Source organism: Macaca fascicularis, chromosome 3, assembly GCF_037993035.2.
Source record: "Macaca fascicularis isolate 582-1 chromosome 3, T2T-MFA8v1.1".
NCBI lineage: Eukaryota > Metazoa > Chordata > Mammalia > Primates > Cercopithecidae > Macaca > Macaca fascicularis.
The window spans coordinates 5,131,689-5,151,920 of NC_088377.1; the positions used below are offsets into that span (position 1 = coordinate 5,131,689).

The 20,232-nt window shown below is 48.6% G+C and overlaps 1 protein-coding gene across 4 annotated transcripts in view; it reads left to right on the forward strand.

Moving 5' to 3' along the window:
• C2CD2 (C2 calcium dependent domain containing 2) overlaps nt 1-19,572 on the forward strand; it is a 70,021-nt gene extending 50,449 nt beyond the window's left edge. For 3 of the 4 annotated variants that reach the window (XM_005548633.5, XM_005548634.5, XM_045389326.3), the window contains 3 exons: nt 3,182-3,309; nt 5,515-5,824; nt 15,499-19,572. In XM_005548633.5, coding sequence (XP_005548690.3) covers nt 3,182-3,309; nt 5,515-5,824; nt 15,499-15,719 — 659 coding nt within the window. In that variant the 3' untranslated portion in view covers nt 15,720-19,572. The remainder of the gene's footprint in view (nt 1-3,181; nt 3,310-5,514; nt 5,825-15,498) is intronic. The other variant, XM_074033977.1, reaches the window with a different exon arrangement.
• Nucleotides 19,573-20,232: the final 660 nt, after the last annotated feature.

Sequence of the window (20,232 nt, forward strand, 5' to 3'; positions counted from 1 at the left end):
GGTAACAGACATTTTTGAAGAGATGTCTTACTGACTTATTAAATCACTGCACAATCTAAATTTGGGGATTAACTTTGTCCCTTTGCCCCCTCGTGACCTCTCAGGAGCAATGGGTGCTTCCTTCTTGCTTAGCTCTCCCCCGTTCACCGAGTCCTGTGTCTGACCTTGCGAAGGCCAACAACTGGACAAGGTGGGGTGGTCAGGGGAGTGGGAAGTTCTCACTGGAGGAGCACTGTCTTAACGTGGTTTTGGATTCTCAGCCTGGTGAAAGTTTACAACTGCTTCCTCCTCTCATGGGGGGTTTTATGGTTTTTTGGATATTACCGTGCTGGGTCCCCCACCTGCAATTCTGGGATGCAAGCCCTGCCCCTCCTTTCGTTACCAAAAAAGGGTATTGATCTAGACTCCAAGAGAGGGTTCTTGGATCTGGTGCAAGAAAGAATTCGGGGCGAGTCCACAGAGTAAAGTGAAAGCAAGTTATTGAGAAAGTAAAGGAATAAAAGAATGGCTACTCTGTAGGCAGAGAACCTGTGAGGGCTGCTGGTTGGCTCTTTTTCTGTTTATTTCTTGATCATATGCTAAACAAGGGTTGGATTATTGACAAGTTTTCTACCAAAGGGGTGGGGATTTCTCAGAACTGAGCGTTCCTCCCCTTTTCAGATCATATAGGGTAACTTCTTGCCATTGCCATGGCATTTGCAAACTGTCATGGTGCTGGTGGGAGTATCTTTTAGCACGCGAATGCACCATCATTAGTGTATCACCAGCAGTGAGGACAGCCAGAGGTCACTTTCGCTGCTCTCTTGGTTTTGGCAGGTTTTGGCCGGCTGCTTTACCGCATCCTGTTTTATCAGCAGGGTCCTTGTGACCTGTGCCTTGTGCTGACCTCGTAGCTCACCCTGTGAGTAAGGATACCTCACCTCCTGGGAGTCCAGCCCAGGGGGTCCCAGCCTCATTTTGCCCAGCTCTTATTTGAGATGGAGCCGCTCTGACACTTTTGCCGCTGCCCCTGATGCCCCTTCCTCAGTTTCTTCCCCTGGCAGTGCCCCCACTGTGCATATTGTGGGGTCCCATCACCTGGGCAGGATTCCTCTTAAAACACCCAGACTGATGTTCCCACTGTGGGTTCTGGTGCATGGGCCATGGAGCCAGCCCCAGGCTCACCCGCCACAGTGCAGCCAGGCACTGTAGCAGGTGTCCAGGCTATACCTAGCACCTGGACCGGGCTCTCGGGGGATTGAACAGAAGCACTGGGCCTGGCCTGAGGAGGATGCGCTCCCAACGCCTCTCCCTTGGTGGCTTTGGGAATTACAGCACAGCTTTCTCCTAAGGAGTCTTCCCCAACTCCTTTCTCCAACACTTCTCTCTTCTCAGTGTGGCTCAGTGGCTAAACAAAAATCTGTTCTTCTACTCACAACACTCCTGACGCCAAATGTGTAGATTTTCTATGGCAAGCAATTTTCTGTTTCTCTGCAGACACCAACTGGGTGTCCTACAATTTAATTCAATTCTGGCACTACCTGGAGTTAGCTCAGATCCCACAGGTAAAAGGCCCAGCCCCACAAAACCACCTTCCCACCTTAGACGCCAGGCGCAAATAGTGGGTCCTCAGATTACCACACTTTTGTCCCACTTGGCTACAAATTGGGGTTTCCATGACAGCCTCTTCGGGTTCCATAATTTGCTACGATGGCTCACAGAACTCAGGGAAACACTTTACTTGGGTTTACCAGTTTATTATCACACAAATGCACAGCCAGATGAAGAGGGGCGCAGGGCACAGTCTGGAAGGGTCCTGAGCGTAGAAGCTTTGATCTCCGTGGAGTCGCCCCTCTCCCAGTACATGCATGCATTGGTTCACAACCTGGACCCTCCCTGAGCCCTGTCATTTTAGGGCTTTATGGTGCTTCTATAAGTAGATATGTAGGCATGATTGATTCACTTATTGGCCATTGGTAATTTGAACTCAATCTCTAGCCCCTTTCCCTTCCCCACAGGCGAGAGGAGGGCAGAAAGTTCCAACCTTCTAACCACAGGGTTGGTGCCTCCGACATCCAATGTCCATCCTCATTAGCATTCACTCAAGTGGGCTGCAGGGGCTTGTGAGGAATAAGAAAGATGCCTCAGCTCAGTGGCTCTGGAATTCAAAGGGTTTTTTTGTTGTTGTTATTGTTCTCTGTGCCAGGAACTAGGGAGGAAGACCAAGTATCTGTTATTCCCCAGGGTCATCGTCACCGGTTCTTGGCCACTGTGGTCTTATCTTGACTCCCTTTGGAAATGCAGCATCTGTAAGCCTCAGGCCATGGCCAAAACTGAGGCAGAAGTTCCTTTTACTATCCTGCTACTTTAATAGCTTTGTCGTTTTGACTTTACCTGAGCGGGAAAGTGTAAGTTACAAGCATCAGTTCTGAGTCTCACGTCAGCTCTGGGGCCTCCTGGCTGCTGGACATCCTCCTCAGCGGTCAAATGGGATAAAAGGAAGGATCTGCTCATGGGGTGTGGAATAGGAGTAAATGAGAGAATGTGCACAGAGCCCTCTGAACAGCACCTGGTTCGCCGTAAGCATTCTATTGATGTTGGCTGGTGTGTGGTTATTCACCTAGGGAAGGAAGTGCTTTTATTAACTGGCCCTTCATAGCTCTAGTTACTATTCTGTGTGTTTAGCCACTCTTGGGAGGGAAAAGCAGTCACTACCTTGCCTTTCAAAGTTCAAAATCTTCCAAAGGGTTAGATATTTTTTTTGTCGCTTGCTTGCTTTTGCCATTTTCCATCAACTCTATTCAGGTATAACTTAAATAAAATAGATGAATGTTAAGCAGACACTTCAGTGAGTATCTTGTAACCACCCAGGGAATCAAGTTGTAGACCAAGAGTCAGCAAACATCAAACTATGACCCACAGGAAAAATCTGGCCCGTCACTTGTTTTTGTAAATAAAGTTTTACTGAAACCCAGCCATGCTCATTTATTTACCTGTGATCTCTAGCTAGTTTCACTCTACAAAAGCTGCGTTGAGAAGTTGTTGCAGAGACCACCTACATAGCCTAAACAATGTACTCTTTGGCCCTTTTTAGAAAATATCTGCTAACCATTGCTTATCGACCATTTCCATTATCCCTGGAAGTTCCCATGGAAGTCTTTAATTTTTGCTGATGAACTTAACACTGCCTTCCCTCTGGCAGAATTGTTGGTGTTGAATGGTTCGGATCCAGTGGCTGAAGTTGCCATTCGACAACTCAGTGAATCTTCAAAGCTGAAACTCAAGTCGCCACGGAAGAAAAGCACTATTATCATATCAGGGATCTCCAAGGTACCATGGTGGTGGCTGGGGAGGTGTTTGTATCTGTCAGTGACCTGCTGCTCCTCTGCCCTTTGAAGAAGTTAGCCCAAGCGCTTGGTTCACATCCAGAGAGTTCCATTTACAAATGTCAAATTATGTTCCTCACCCCACAAAGGAGTCACGCGTGGTATTGTGTTTACGCAGTGTATCCCATTCACCAAGGACATGGGAGAGTTTCTAATCAGTGACGCTTTACACACTGAGAGGTTGGCCAATCATTTCAAGAAAAATTACTGAAAGAGAGGAACATGACGTAAGACTCCTCTTTGGTGCAGAACCTCTACTCTCGTCACCACCCAGTCATGGAGAACTTACACTTTCCATGTGACACGTTTCCAAAGCCTTTTGCTTTTTTGCAGTGAATGTTTATTCCTTTTGTAATTAGAGAGAAATGAAGATTGTAGTGTCCCCCATGGACATTGCACTCCCTTTCTTCCCCTTCTCCCGCTCTGGGACGTCTGCTCAGAGCAGGTGGTGGCAGGCGTGTGGTTCAGGCTGCGGAGAGGCCAACCCCTCAGGCGAAGGGCCATGTTACAGATCCTTACTCTCTTTATTACATTTTTTAATTTGATTTTTAAATTTTTATCTATCTATTTATTTATTTTGAGACCAGCTAATTCGTTATGAGACTGGCTAAATTTTGTATTTTTGGTAGAGACGGGGTTTCACCACATTGCTCAGGCTGGTCTTGAACTCCTGGACTCAAGTGATCCATCTACCTTGGCCTTCCAAAGTGTTGGGATTACGGGTGTGAGCCACTGCTCCCGGCCCTTACTCTTTTTTGACATTTCCAAGTGAACAGGTTGAGGGAGAGTTGGGAGATTTTGATTTGGTGTGGGAAGGGGATGAGGAAGAATTGTGGACGAAAGAGTGGGAGGGTGGGCCAGAGGGCACGCAGAACGTGGATTCCTCAGTGACTGGAAGACGGGCCAGAACAGGACCTCGGAGGTGCCAGAGATGAGTCATCAGCCTTGCCATTGTACCCAGAGGGTGGCCTTGCCCACATCCCAGAGGCAGGCAGGTGGTGGTTCTGGGGCTTCCTGACCCCTCTAGAGCCCCTCAGCAGGGGATCCATGACCTCCCTGGAAGTCCGGGGCCCGGTAGTTGGGTTTTCTTCAGTCTTGGGTGAATGAATGAGCAAAATAAGGACAAGACCCATGGAAATCTCCCATATACTTTTTCCAAGATCGTATTTAAAGCTCACGAGGAACTCCTGGATCTTAGTATTTAATGTTCTGAATCCACTGCAGTGATTATTCGTATTGGTGCTCAGATTATCTAATCTTTTTATTATTATTATTATCATTATTATTTGAGACGGAGTCTCGCTCTGTTGCCCAAGCTGGAGTGCAGTGGCGCAATCTCAGCTCACTGCAAGCTCCACCTCCCGGGTTCACGCCATTCTCCTGCCCCAGCCTCCCGAGTAGCTGGGACTACAGGTGACCACCACCACGCCCGGCTAATTTTTTGTATTTATTTTAGTAGAGATGGGGAAATTATCTAATCTTGAGTCAGTGGGCTCTTCCACAGGCCAGCACTTAAGTCAGAACTGCACATTATCCCTAAGCAAACGCCTATGTCACTGCCACCCACACCAAGGACAGCATGACTGGCCCTCAGGGAGCCCCCGTGCCCTCCTTCCCAAACTTTCCCCCTCCAAGGAAGCGCTATCCCGACTCTCAGAGGTTAATTTAGTGCTTAAGTATTTTTACACAAAATATAATCTTTAAGAGGCTGCGCCAGTGAATTTCTGCTTGCAGGTAACATAAACGTGTGGAGGAACAAAGACAACTAAACCCGAAACACCCACAGCCACTTCCTTTGTGCTGTCGTGGACTCTGAAGGACGGGCTCTCTTGCATCTTATTTCTGCGGCTTGTCACAAATGCTCCCACCGCTAGGCCCATCTGCGGGAGGAAGGGGGTTAACCTCTGAGCCCCGGGGGCCACCCCCCAGCTGCCTAGGGACCCTGAGCCCCGGCTGTAAGGGAGACCTTTTTTAGCCCAAGCATGAGCAACAGCCGTGATGTATGAGCACCTTCTCCGAGGCCTGCTACTGCATCTTCTGAGACTTTGAAATCAACTGTTAGAATGTTTTGGAGAGTGCTTTTCAGGTCTTTTCGAACCCTCTCTTCCTTTCACGTAACCCTTGTCATCTTCCCCACCGCCCCTGACAGACCTCACTATCTCAGGACCACGATGCTGCCCTGATGCAGGGCTACATGGCCTCTGTGGACAGCACCCACCAGGAGGATGCCCCATCCCATCCGGAGGTGGCCGCAGCCTCTGCCCTACCGGAGGAAGCTGAGTCAGCCCAGGCATCCCTTGCCCCCAAGCCCCAGGAGGATGAGCTAGACTCCTGGGACTTGGAGAAGGAGCCCCAGGCCGTGGCATGGAGCAGCCAGGCCCTGCTGGACCCCGACGGTGATGAGCTATCAGAGAGCTCCGTGAGTGTCTCGGAGCCGGGCGCTGCCAAAAAGCATAAAGGTACCTGCTCCCGAGCCCCCAACCCCAGGCCCCCCACTTGGAGGCTTTGTGCTCATGCTGGCTTCCAAGCTGAAGTCGTCTGCTTTCGTTCCCTTTGTCCCCTACAAGCTCCCTCTGGACCTCACCCCCTGCCCCTCCAGAAACGCCCTGTGCTGACTGTTTGAACCCATGGGGGGCATCTGCAGGTCCTTCTGTGTGAGGGTTGGCGTCATCTCTGCATTTGGGGCCAGTGTGTGTCCATGCATAGAGGCCCCTTCCTCAGTCCAGGCTTGCTCCACCTGGCTTCCCGAGGGGTTACCAAGAGCCCTACACGATGATGGGCCACAGAGACTCAGAGCAAAGCCAGGCAGAGCCTGGGGCTCCTTCCACTACCGATATGGGCATCTTTGCTCCTTTATGCCTCTCAGAGTCTCCCTGCACCTCCAACAAAACCAGACCTCACCACCTGACCCGAGGAGGCTCTACAGGGAGAGGAGCTCCTGGGAATAATGAATTGATTAACTTAATATGTGGGTGGCGAGGAGGTGATCGTTTCATTAGTACTGATTGTTTCCATCAGCCCTGAGTTTCAGTGCTTTAAAACTATAAATTCCTTAGGCGTGTGCAGATTTGCCGAGACAGTGCCTTGGCATGAGTAACCTGAATGTATTTGCTAAGGGCATGTAGTCTAGGGGCTTGGGGTCGGTTCCAGATGTGAGACTCACCGAGCCTCAGCATCCTCCTCCATAAGATGAGGAGCATGGCCGCTGCCTGTGCCCACCTGACTCCACCATTTGGGGGACAAAAGGACATCTCGGTGCAGAAGACAGGACTGGGGGCAAGGCAGGCCAAGCTGTGAGCTCAGGTGAAACTCAGCATCAACTCCTGGCTCTGGCTCTTGTGTGGGGCTCCAAGGCTTTCAGCAGAAATCTCAGGATGTCCTAAGACTGTCTGTGTCGGGAAATTGCAGGGGCTCCTTGGGGGAGCTTTGTTAAGCGCTGCCGTCGCTGCCTCCTGTCCTCTGTTCTTGATGCCATAGACCAGTGATTCTCAAGCCCGGCACTTTTTCCCCCAGGGAATATGGCAGTGCTGGAGACACTTTAGTTGTCACAGCTGGGAGTCTGGGGTGCAACCGGCATCTAGTGAATAGAGGCCAGGGATGCCATTCAGTGCCCTGCCGTGCACAGGACACGCCCCCACAAGGCAGCCTCACAGTGCAGCACGCTCTGGTCCCAAATGTCCCTGGTGCCAAAGCTGACAGCCTGTCGTGGGCTGCACTGTCCTTAAGTCTGTCCTCATCCCCTCTCTCCCTGTCTTTTCTTCGTGTCCCTCAGCGATGGCATGGTGGCCGCCCTCTCCTATGCCCCCGTCCTTACCAGTGCAGAGTCGGGATAGGTGCTGGGGGGAAATGGAAAGTTAGAAGAGGAAAGGGAGAAGGAGGAAATTCCTGGATAAGATTTCAGACCCCTTGGATCTGTTTGCCCACTGCCTGGCCTTGGGGCGCTTTATGCGCAGACCCCCCTCCACAGAGCTCTTGAGGGCTGTAAGCTGCACACTGACCTCTGCGGTCCTGTGCTCCTGTTAAGAGGCCTTGGCTTGGGTTACGTCAAAGGTGACCTGGTCACCTGACACACACCTGTGGCCTATTCTTTGTCTTGGAGACGGTGAGTGCTGGGTGAGGCGGGACAAACATGGGCGCATGGTGGGGTAGCTCTTCCTCTCCCTTCCCTAACTCAATGACCCGTTTCCTCTTGTCCTGGCAGAACCCAACCCCCCATCCGCCCTCCTCATTCCTTCTGAAATGCCAAGCCTCGCTCACCCTGTTCATGCAAAGATCTGTGTTCCTTCACCCGGTCCCTCCTGCTTCTCTGTCTGGTTTCCCTTCGGGAGAGTCTTTCCCTGGGTTTCCATCCTTGCTGTGCCACCCACCCTGCTCCTCTCCCTTCACGGGTCAGGTGGATGAGGGGCCACCCTTTGGGGACTGGGTGTCGGGCAGGTGTGCTGGGGGCTGGTGCTGGCCACCTACAGCACAGGCTCAGAACTCCCCGGAGGCTCGGCAGGTGGGAATGCAGCAGAGAGGCTCAGCCGTGCCGTGCGTTTCACTCCTGTGGCCCTACCGCGTTGACCCCAGGGTTTTGAACAGGACATATTTGGCAGCAGTTTTAAATGTTTCCTTCCAGTGTTTTTAAAGAGACTTGTAATTAGCATCTCTGTGAGATGTTGTCACAGTCTGACACGATTCTGTGTTCTGGGTGCCAAGTCATTTTCATTTTTTGACCAAACATTTTTCAAAACTGGTGATAGAGGGTGTCGTTTTTAAAAACTAAAGCTTGTTTTTTTTGTTTTTTGTTTTTTTTTTTTGGTTTAAGAACTACCTGTATCTTCTGTCCTGCTAAGGAGTCTATATTAGGTTTCTGAGAGTGCCTGTGTATTTAGAACCCTCCTGAGGTTCTGCTGGTTGGAAACCAGCCCACACAGGAAATGTATTCCCCAAATTTTGGTTTACTTTTAGTTTAAAAAAAGATCAATGAAGTTGGCCACCGTTGTAGATAGAGTCAGCACCACTGAACTGTGTAGGTAGAAATGGTTAAGAGGGTATATTATGGGTGTGTTACCACAAGTAAGAACAAAAGTTTCAAGGGAGGTTTTGGGAAAAAAACTTTAACAGTAAGGAACCTTGCCAAATATCCTGCACAGCGGCGTCCCGTGTGCGTGTGGTGTCTGTAGATGGCTCAGAACCCTTACCCACGTCCACTCTGATGTTGCTCTTGCATAATTCTTTCTGCTTCTTACTTCTCTTCATCTCATGCTCATTCCCTTTAACTTAAGAGGATCACTATGCCAACCAGAATTAATTGCCTGCACAGTAAGTTATTTTTGTCTTATTTTTTTCAATTACACGTAGCCATCCTAGGAGTGCAGCCTGTAGCTCAGCAGCCAGCCGACCTGCCTGCCTCGTGTTCCCTCCCATCTCCGCCTTTCCCCTCCTAGGTTGCTAGTTCCCCGTGTTCCTCCTGAAACTGCTCTGGCTGAGGTTGTACAGTGCCTATCGGGTGAGGGTGCTCGCTCTGGTACCTGATGTGACCGGGCGACCTCTCTGTGACACCCACAGGAAGAGGCTGATTCCCTTTTTCGTCCTCCAGAGCTAAAAAGTAGTCACTTCTATCCATGGACCATCTGTTGTTCCAGTTGAAATCTGATGCTGTTCTTGGGAAGCCAAAGACAATTTTTTTTTTCTTCTGGTCATTGTTTTTCCCTTCTGCTGGGTTTTAAGACAGATCCTTCAATTAACTATATCTGTTAGACTCTGTAAGAGACAAATAGGAATAAATTTGGAAATATTTATGACATTAGAGCTATAATTTAGATGATGTTTAAATTCTTTCATGTATTTGTTTATACTTCAGCCTTCTTGTGATTTGTTTTTTAAACTTTGTTAGAACCAGGGAAGGACTTTTATTCTTCTCCCTGTCTCCCATTTAAAATCTTGGTTACTTGCCTCAAATTTCACATAACCCCCGCCCAGATTATCTTCAGGAATCTTGAAGCTTGTGGGTGAGGTCTAAATCTTGCTTCTTGCTGTTGGCGTAGAGAAGGTAGCCTGGAGTCAAGTAGTCAGGCTTCCTGAAATCAACATGGCACCGGCTATTCTTGCCTGTGGCGTGAACTTCACTATCAGCAAAGGGCAACAGTTTCTGCAGGCTCAAAGTCAAGCAGATGATGTGCTTGGTCCAGATCATCCAGATGGTCTGATTATCCAGACCATCAGTTCCTGGATCAGTCAGGGTCCTCCAGAGCAGCAGAACCCATAGGTTACATATTTAAGGAACTGACTCATGAGATTGACAGGTCTGAAATCTGCACGGCAGGCGGCAGGCCACAGACCCCGGCAAGAGCTGATGCTTTAGTCTTGAGGCAGAATTTCTTCCTCCCTGGAAAACCAGTGTTTGCGCTTAGGGCCTTCAGCTGATTGGACGAGGCCTACCCACATTCTCCAGGATACTCTCCTTTCCTTAAAGTCCACTGGCTGGGGTTGTTAACCACATCTACACAATGCCTTCCCAGCAGCATCTCAGTTCATGTTCTGTTGAATCTCTGGGTGCTGCGGCCAGGTTGACACAGCGACACCTCACAGGCTTGCTTATCGAGGTGGGCAGACTGGTACATTCCATACGGGGTTACTGCCCAATAGACAAGAGCGTGCTCCAGTCTCAGCCCCGTCCCTCGCAACCACCGTGGGGCGGCTATTTAGTGTGCACTGGCAAATCCGGGGCCGTGTTCTCCCTGCATCGTTTACCCAAAAGGTGACAGTGAACAATCTGCTTCCAAGTCGAGACAGGCTTTCCCATTGCTATGGAGAAAGGGAATGGAATGGCCTCCGTCCGTGTGGTGGTCCTTCATGGCTGACGATGAGTCTGCCTGAGATGAGTCTGCGTGGCTGGAATCCTCTCCCGCCCCCTGCATGCCTCTCTGGAGACGCAACTCGTTCTGGGAATCCTGCCCAAGTCCTTGCTGGATTAGGGGGCTTTGCTCCGTGAGACCCCAAGGGCTTTGATGTATCCACACTCTCCAGAGTCTCCTCCCCAGGGGCCACAGACTTGCCCATTTTTCCAGACACCTGGCTGGCCACTTCTCAGATGCCGTCCTTAGCAGCACGGAAGAGCAGGGCCTGGGAACATGAACTTCAGAGCCAGAAAGCCCAGTGTTACACACCCGCCCCGTTAGTGTGCGACCCAAAGACAGCCACCTCTCCAAACCTTAGCATCCTCATGTGTCCCTACAGAGTCTAGCAGACATAAATAGCTAATTAAGGAATCTATCTTAAAATCCCATAGGTAGGAAAACAGTGACCAAAAGCAACCCTAAAAATGGTAGGGATCAGGCCTCCTTCCTCAGAGGCAGCTGGGGGATATCATTGAGGGTCCAGTCTACAGAACTGCAAACCTCAGTCCCTACCCGCACATGACCATCCCCTGTATGAGAAGTTGATGCCATCCCCCTAGAAGCTGTGACAAATTATCAGGTTAGGGGAAAGTGCAAGTCACACAAACGATTTCAGGAAGATTTGCACATGGGCACATATGACCATAATCTGGTTTCTGGCATTGATGTTGAACTATGAAATTCAACAAAACAGGCCAGGAGCGGTGGCTCACACCTGTAATCCCAGCACTTTGGGAGGCCAAGGCGGGTGGATCATGAGGTCAGGAGTTCGAGACCAGCCTGGCCAACATGGAGAAACCCCGTCTCTAGTAAAAATACAAACTTAGCCGGGCGTGGTGGCTCGCACCTGTAATCCCAGCTACTCGGGAGGCTGAGGCAGAAGAGTCACTTGAACTTGGGAGGTGGAGGTTGCAGTGAGCTGAGATCACGCCACTGCACTCCAGCCTGGGCAACAGAGCGAGACTCCGTCTCAAGAAAAAGAAATTTAACAAAACAGCAGACATGCTCTGGAGAGCGTGAGTGAAGATGGAATAACAGAAAATAACCTTGTTACCAGCCCCTCGGGGTGGGGTGTGGCCCATGGAAGAGGCGTAGGGCTCCCTGGGGCGGGGATCTGCTGCCAAAACAAGTTAGTCCCTCAGGGTCCGGACAGACAACGGACTGGAGCCAGTAGTGAGGTTAAAACAAACACGCCGTGCCAATCTTGCTTGTCTACCTTCTTTTTACATGCAGGCTGCAATCCTTGCTATTTCATCTTAATATGCCAAGAATTAGAATTTTAAGGAGTTTTTATTTTTATTATTTTATTTTATTTTATTTAGAGACAGGGTCTTGTTCTGTCACCCAGACTGGAGTGCAGTGGCAAGATCATAGCTCATTGCAGTCTCAAATTCTTGTGCTCAAGTAAAACACCTGCCTCAGCCTCCCAGGTTTAGGCACTTGTAGTTCGATTTCCCTTGCATAACTTAAAGTAACTGCTTGAAAATGTGCATATCCCATTTTATTTTTGTTTTTTTTAAAGTTTAATTTTTTTTATTTTTATTTTTTAAATGGAGATGGGGTCTTGTTATGTCGCCTAGGCTAGTCTCCAATTTCCTGGGCTCAGGGGATTCTCCAAACCTCAGACTCCAAAAGTGCTGGGATTACAGGGCTGAGCCACTGCGCCCGGCTCCTATTCCTGTTCTGAGGTCTTTTGAACACAGCCGTGCCTTGCCTGTCTGCACACCCCACTTCCTTCTTAACCTGGGCACACCGCGCGTCTCTGGCGTGGCGTGGGGCCCTGCGGGTGGGCTGCATCAGCTTCTCCCCACACAGCCCTGTGGTCTGCAGTCCCCCAGAGTGAAGCGTGAAGGAGCATGAGCAGCGGCACACAGGAGAGCAGGTACGGTGCCCGTGTCCTTGGCCCTGGCCTGTCCCTGCGTTGTCCACTGTGGCCTCCAGGTGCTCTAAGCACTAGTGGCATTTTGGCCAGACCTGGGCTAGCAGTGGGCAACCCCAGCTGCATGTTTGAAAGACCTGGGATCTTTTGAAAAATGCTCATGCCTGGTGTCCCCAGACCCCATCGTGCCAGATTCTCCAGGAAGGGCCTGCACGCCTGTAGTCCTTAGAGCCCGGCTGATTCGAGGGCTTGGGGCTGAGGACACTGCTCCACTGTCCTCTCCGCTCCCCCACTCCTCCAGGTGTCTGCCTGGGTTCTGAGGACTGAACAGGAAGACATGGCGGGTGTTCCTGGATCCTTAAGCCAAATGTACCCCCTCTCCTCCCAGGGCTGTATCAAAGTACCACAAACTGGGTGTTTTCAACACCAGGAGCACCGATTCTCTCCCTGTTCTGGAGGCTGGAAGTCTGAGCTGCTGGTGCTAGCAGGGCCACCCCTTCTGAGGCCCTGTGGGAAAGCCTGCTCCCGCCTCTCCAGCTCTTGACAGCTGCTGACAACCTTTGGCGCTCCTTGGCTTGTAGAAGCATCGCCCTGTGCCCCGCTTTCATCTTCCTGTGGCGTCCTTCCTGTGACCCTTCACAATGTCTTCCCCTGTGTGTCTGTCTCTGTTTCTGAGTTCCCCCTTTTGATAAGGACAGCAGGCATATTGGATCACGGGCCACCCTGATGATCTAATTTTAAATTGATGACTTCTGCCAAGACCCCGTCTCCAAATAAGGTCACATTCTGTGAAGTACTGGGGGTTAGGACTGTAACATATGAATTTGGGTGGGGGTGGGGGAGCCAACTTCAGCCCATCACAGTGTCCCTGCTCATACCTCAGGCCTGGCTCCAGACCCCAGGCCAGCTTCAGTGCAGGGATGCCTATGAAATGGACTTTGGAGATGGAGCAGGAAGGAACCTCTCACTGCTGGGGTTTCTGAGACCGTGGGTCTGTGGTTGACCCGGGGGATGGGTTGGTGTTCCCTCCTCCTAGGCCCCCATTCCCCCTGGGAAGTGAAGGGGGTGATGTTGGAGCAGTCCAGGTGAAGCTGTTGGATCCACCCTTTCCTCTCCCCCGTTCCACCTGAGAGCCCATGTCCATAGGCCCTTCAGGGCCTCCAAGGTCAGCCTAAAGCAGAGCTTCAAGGCAGGTGCCTACAGATCAGAAATACCATGAGGGTCCCCCTCATCCCCCAACCTCAGGTCACCTGGTGGTCTCAGAGCTCCCTGACAGCTGGGGGTTCCTCTGCCTGGGAGCCCCTATCACCATGCCCCGGGCATTTCCCCAGCAGGTGCCCTCTGATGCAAAGGCAGTTAGCCACATCGGCACCACTGCATCTGCCCCACTGGGCAAACTCCAAAGTCATGTCCAGTTGGGGGTCATTATCCAGCCGTCAGAACACTCCCTACTGATGGCTGGTTTTTCACGACGTGCTGCATTTTTCAGGGACGTGAATCACTCCAGGAACTGACACTGATGTCCCACAGGTGTACCATTAGGCCTGCGGACAACAGGGACATCATTTACACGTTGATACTATTTACTCTCCTTTTTCATTCCTTTTCCAGCAGTCCCTGAAACCCCTGCACACAGGCTCCTAACTTTAGATCACTGTAAAAAAATGTCCAAATGATACATCAGAAGAAGTGATTTGGTTGTATTAAGAGAGTCAAGTTTTTAAAAAATTATGGCCGCTTTGATCAAATTAAATTCAGTCCATTGCGGCCCTTCATCTTCTCAGTTTCTGTCCTGTATGTAACCTGGGCAGAGCAGATGGGACACAGTAGTTCGTGCTTAAAGTCAGGCTCAGGGGCACATGCTTCTTTCCCCATAGCAGGCTTTGATTATACAAAGATTCATAGGCAGGTCTAGGTCAGGTTTCTCCGACTGCCCTCAGATGCCACAATTGTTGGTGTGCATTTCATTTAGAAGAGGGAATTGATACTCTTCATCCCCTCCTTTAACCTCCTCAACGTGAGTGGCGATTTGCATATGTCATGGCTATTGAGATGTTTATTGGATATGCCTATCACAAAGGGAATAAATTATCACATTAAGAATAAAGCTCCTCTTCATGATGATCAGACCTGTCTTCTTTCAAAGTCATTACCACCTACATGCAAGTGGTAATGAATTTCACAGGCTGGACTGAAATGCTTACTCCCTCAACCTTGCCAGCCTTGGTTAATAAGATGTTAAACTAATTTGTGAAAAAGCAAATTAGTGGGCTCTTGCACCCTCTACATTAGCTCATACTTGATCTTTAAGGAATCATTGCTGTTGAAATTATTGTTGCTGCTGCTGCTGCTGCTAATTTTTTTCTATTCCATATTCTACTACTTGATGGATAGCTATATCCAGATAAACATCTGTATATAGAGATCTGTATCTATCTGTAAACAGATAGATCAAACGACACAAAATTGAGGTTTTGTAGACCAAATATGCCCAAGTGACAAACTTCAGATGGCATGGCCTAATAGATATGATAGGATCTGGAATTATTTTTTAATAAAATCTTATTCCCAAAAAAGCAACTATTATTTAATATTCCTTAGAAAGTGAATACCATTGTTCTCAGGGTCTTAATTGGGTTTTATGAGTGTAATGATCCTTTCTGGGGCACAGTACTTCTTTGCCACCTACACCTTTCTTAATGAGGGGAAGTGGGTGGCACAGAAGGGACCCAGGTGTCCTTGGTGTCCCAACCGAGGCAACAGCTGTCTGCCTCCATTTGGTCTGATAGAAAATCACGGATATAAGCCAGGTGTGATGACTCATGCCTGTAATCCCAGCTCCCAGCGCTTTGGGAGGCTGAGGGTCGTGAATCACCTGAGGTCTAACCAACATGGTGAAACCGTCTCTACTAGAAATACAAAAAATTAGCTAGGCGTGGTGGTGCGCACCTGTAATCCCAGCCATTTGGGAGGCTGAGGCAGGAGAATCGCTTGAACCTGGAGGTAGAGGTTGCAGTGAGCCAAGATCGCACACACCATTGCACTCCAGCCTGGGTGACAGACAGCAAGACTCCATCCCCAAAAAACATCAGGAATATAAATACCATCCTTGGAAAGGGATACCAAGCGATAGTCCAGGCTTACTGCTTCTACTGTTATAATCTCCTTTCCATTTCATCTTGAAAAATCTCGTTTTGTACAAGCCAGATTCCAGTTGTTTTTTTCTCATGCAGATAGTGACAGCACATTGAAGTAGTAAACCTGCCCTTTGTTAGAGGCATTTGAGCCTCCTTTTCCCTTTGTCCCATTGGAGCAGTCATTCAGCCCCTTATTCCCCGCCCACTTGACCAGCCCCTGTGCTTCCCTCTTCCAGGAGGAATTCTAAGGAAAGGGGCAAAGCTGTTCTTCCGCCGGCGGCATCAACAGAAAGACCCGGGCATGAGTCAGTCACACAATGACCTTGTGTTCCTGGAGCAGCCAGAGGGTTCCCGGAGGAAAGGCGTCACCCTCACCAGGATCCTGAACAAGAAGCTGCTCTCCAGGCACAGAAACAAGAACACCATGAACGGTGCCCCCGTGGAGCCCTGCACATAGGGCCTGAGGTCATCACCTCCAAGCCAGAAGACGTGCACCCGCGTTAACTACCCTCACCAGGACGCAGCCAGTGTGCCCGCCTGATGTCCAGATGCCCCGCTTGTCTTGCTGGGTTTCTTCCAACCATCTAGTCTTTTAAAGGGAAAACAAAATCTGAGTCTCCAGCCAGGAGGTTCCCTCAAGAGAGGATAAAAAGCCCAACTCGCCACCAGATGCCAAATGAGACTTGACAGCCGCAGAGCTTGGGCTGTGCTCAAAGCTAAGAGTTAGGGTTCAATATTAGAAGGAGATTAACATTATAAGTGAAATAATGTACTCTAATGGATTGTGGAGGGCAGGTGTGAGGGACTCAGTTTACCTATTCTACACTAACAAGTGTTTTTGGTCCATGCCTGGACCATGTCACAAAAAGGAGGTGACCCCCTGTGCTGTCACTGTGAATGGAAAGGGTGGGTCACCTCTCCTCATCTGCTGCTTGGAATAAAAAATGCAGCTGGCCCTGAGTACAGGGAAGTGGAACATAGACAGGATGTGGATAAATAAATTTTGGTAGGAATGGAGACGCTATGACAGATGTAGGAAGTCATCTACCTTTGATATTAGCCATAGAACTTGAACACTAACTATATCCTATGCATAGTTTGCAGAACACTTTTCTAAGTTTACTTTGAGCCTACTTGCAAGTGGAAGATACATATATTCTCACATGGTTTTTACATTTTTCTCTATCGTGTTAAAAGCTCTAATAATACTAGTGGAGAAGTTGACATCCAAGTTTTTTTTTTCTCCCGCCTGTCATACTTGCTAACCGAGCGCAGCAGGCCTGTCGGATGAAGTCAGGAGCCATACGTGACCGCGCGTACAAAACGGTAACCAAACACATACATGGATTTTGCCAAATGCTGCCAGTAGCCAAAACAAAGTCCTTTTAGGGCAGTGGAGGAAATTATTTTGTGTCTCAGGTGTCAGTCTTAGGAATGGAAGTTTAATAACAAATGGGCCAAACTTGCAGGAAATTCTTTCTATGAGCACTTCAGAATTTTGCTGTGAACAGTCCTCTTGGACACAGGTTGGGGTGCCCTTGTTTGGGTTTGTTTTGGTGGAAAACGTGATCACCTGGCACACCATTTGAATATCCCTAAGTATCATTCCAGTCGCTTTCCTCATCAGTTGCCTTTCTGTTTCAGTTCATTCACAGATTTCACTTTGGTCTGCCCTGAATGTGCCACTTCCCGTAGACATGCTGGTTAAAGAACAGTCATCATTGGGGTGAAGTGTTTTTGACAGTTTAATATGATTCACTTTTCTCCAAAGAGATGTAAAAGGCCATTATGAAAGCTTGACTTCTGTCATGGAGATGGAAATGGGCGAGATTCCTTCCGTAGGTTCTTTTGTTAATCCTTAAACATGAAATATTTTGGGGGTAATAGAGCCACTGGTGAGTAAAAACCTATATAAAAACCAAAATTTTAGGATTTTTTTCTTTTTTAGTGAAAACCTGTATAAAAACCAAAATTATGGGATTTTTTTCTTCTTTTTTAGGGGGAGAGATTAGAAAACGACATTAGGAATTTCACTTTAGAATGCGCATTACAAATTTCTTAGGTGTTCCAGGAATTATCAAGTGACTTTAAAATGACTTTTTCAACCTGCTTTGTTTTTAAAAATTATATTCCAGTTTTAATCATTGTAAAAAAAGCACCTGGAGTTTCAAAATATGTGAATACTACCAAGTTTCTGTCCCCAAAGTCAGGCATCACTGCTAGTCTTTTGGGACAGATGGGACAGATGTTCACTTGAATGTTTTACTTGAAGTTTTACTGCTCTTGGCCATGTGGTAAAAAGAGCCTGAGACATGTAAGAATTCCCAGAGGATATTATGTGTCAGAATTTCGGACACTGATGCGAAGTTTTTAATTGTTCTTTTTTATTTGATTTTGGAATTCAGGTGTACTCTATTCAAGTGCGAGGAGATCAGAAGTTTTTTTTAATTTTTTATTTAAAAAATGTTTTTTTCGAGACGGAGTTTCCCTCTGTTGCCCAGGCTGGAGTGCAGTGGCGGCTCACTGCAACCTCTGCCTTCTGGGTTCAAGCGATTCTCCTGCCTCAGCCTCCCAGGTAGCTGGGATTACAGGCGCCAGCCACCACCCCCAGCTAATTTATTTGTATTTAGTAGAGATGGAGTTTCATCACGTTGGTCAGGCTGGTCTCGAACTCCTGACCTCAGGTGATCCACCCACCTCGGCCTCCCAAAGTTCTGGGATTATAGGCATGAACCACCATGCCGGCCCCAGAATTTTGTATTAAGCCTTCTTGCTCTTAAAAAAAAAAAAAAAATAGTTTTTAACTATTCCATTTCCAGATGAATCCCATGAGCACTGCTTACTGTTGAATACCTAGGTCTAGGGCTCTGCTTCCTGTAGACACACTCACGTTGTCTCCATCCAATGGCCTTTTCTGAAGTTACAGAAAACACCAATGTGGGAGGGAGTTTATGAAGCAAAGGCAAAGGAAACACATAGGCTGGCTTCAGGGTAGCACCGTGAGAAACGGCCTGTATTGATACTGTGAATGTTTCTTTCCCAAGCTATTTTGTACAGGTTTTTTTTTTTCATGGTGTAGGGTATTTATGATAAAGTAAATGTTGTGAAGGTTAAAGATAAATTAAGATTATCCACCAAATGCTAAAAATACTGACGTGTAAATCACCTTGATCGTCTCACCTCTTCTACGAGCTTTTGCGGCTTGAGGGCTTTTGTTTTTGGCTTTTGTCTGGATGAAAGTTTTGCTGAGTGGTGTTTTAAAAGCGATTCCTCATGAACACTAAGATTAACTGTGTCTGTATCTCTGGAACTGGGTGCTCATGTTGGTTTTAATGAGCTTGCAACCCTTCCCCGTTTGCTTTGTTTAAGGAGGTACCTCTGTTCTTTGTGGAGGAGTGAAATGGAGCTTTCAGTGTGTGTGTGTGGTATGTGTGTCTGCACACAGGTGTGTGTTATTGTAGCAATAACAAAAGTAGCCATCTTCTTGTTCCTGCTGAAAACTTGCTGTGAGAGTTTTGACAGAGCAATTTATTTTAATCAAGTTCCAAGTCTGGGTTCAAACCCAGCCCCGATCCCTTATGACTGAGGCCCACTCAGTGGCACCTTGGTGCCCATTTAGATTTTTGCTTGGGTTTTACTGGCCACCTCTATAGACGAGAGTTGCAAAGTTGCTTTGAGCAGAGAGGGAAAGATTAATCTACACTGCTGGCCACCGAAGGCCAGTGTTTCCTGGGTAATAATCTCACGGCTCTTGATCTGGAAACTTCAGAGTACAAATTGGTGGACGGTGGAAGTCAGGACATGGATCTCTGTCCGATGGAAAACAGACCTCGGGGCTGGCATCAACCCTGCTGCCAGGCCCTCTCCCCACTGCCCCAAACCGGCCCAGACACGATGACCAAAGCAGCCTGCACAGGGCAAGGCCCCTGCGGAATCCTGCAGAGCAAACTCAGGTTACCTTGGGTCCATGACTGTTTGCATTGGAAACACAGTACACTGCCCCGTTCTCTCAGCAGCTGGGCAGTAGCGCACCATTCATCCTTGAGGCTTGTCGTTTACCACTGTTATGTCCAAACTGCATTGTAAAAAGAGAAGAAAACGGCAGGTTTTCCAGGTCTGCGGAAGGGTTTGGCCTGACACTGGAGTGTGGTGATGAACTTACGTGACAATGATTGTATTCCTCAATAGCACTTTAAATGCCGAAGACGGTCCCGCACCAAGCCTGCACACGGGCTTGGGTGGGTTCCTTTGGAGAAGATGTGGCTGGAACACAAACAATCTTTGAAGAAATAAATGTGCACACAGAACACTACACGCTGAGTTGTTTTTCCTGAGTCCTGTTCTGTCTTAAAAGTCCCAGGGGTCTTCTCTGAGCGTCCCTTTCATCAGGTCACTGCAAGTGACCAACCATCACAGCCAATTAACATAAAAGAAGAGGCAGGCTGGGCGCGGTGGCTCGTGCCTGTAAATCCCAGCACTTTGGGAGGCTGAGGCAAGGGATCACTTGAGGTTGGGAGTTTGAGACCAGCCTGGCCAACATGGTGAAACCCCGTCTCTACTAAAAATACACAAATTAGTGTTAGTGGTGGTGCATGCCTGTAGTCCCAGCTACTCGGGAGGCTGAGACAGGAGAATAACTTGAACCCAGGAGGCAGAGGTTGTAGTGAGCCAAGATCGTGCCGTCACATCACTGCACTCCAGCCTGGGCAACAGAGCAAGACTCCGTCTCAAAATAAATAAATAAATGAAAATTTTAAAAAAGTAAAAGAAGAGGTGGACATTGCCTTGCGCTCGCTTAGTCCTTGCTTTGTTCTTTGCAAAGGACTTTCCTAACGTGCTTCTTGCATGATTTTAAGCCGTTTAGCGTCCTTTCTAGGCCTGGGGCTAAAATCATTAACTATAGAAAGTATTTCCAGGGGGCCAGGTGGGTGGCTCACACCTGTAATCCCAGCACTTTAAGAGGCTGAGGT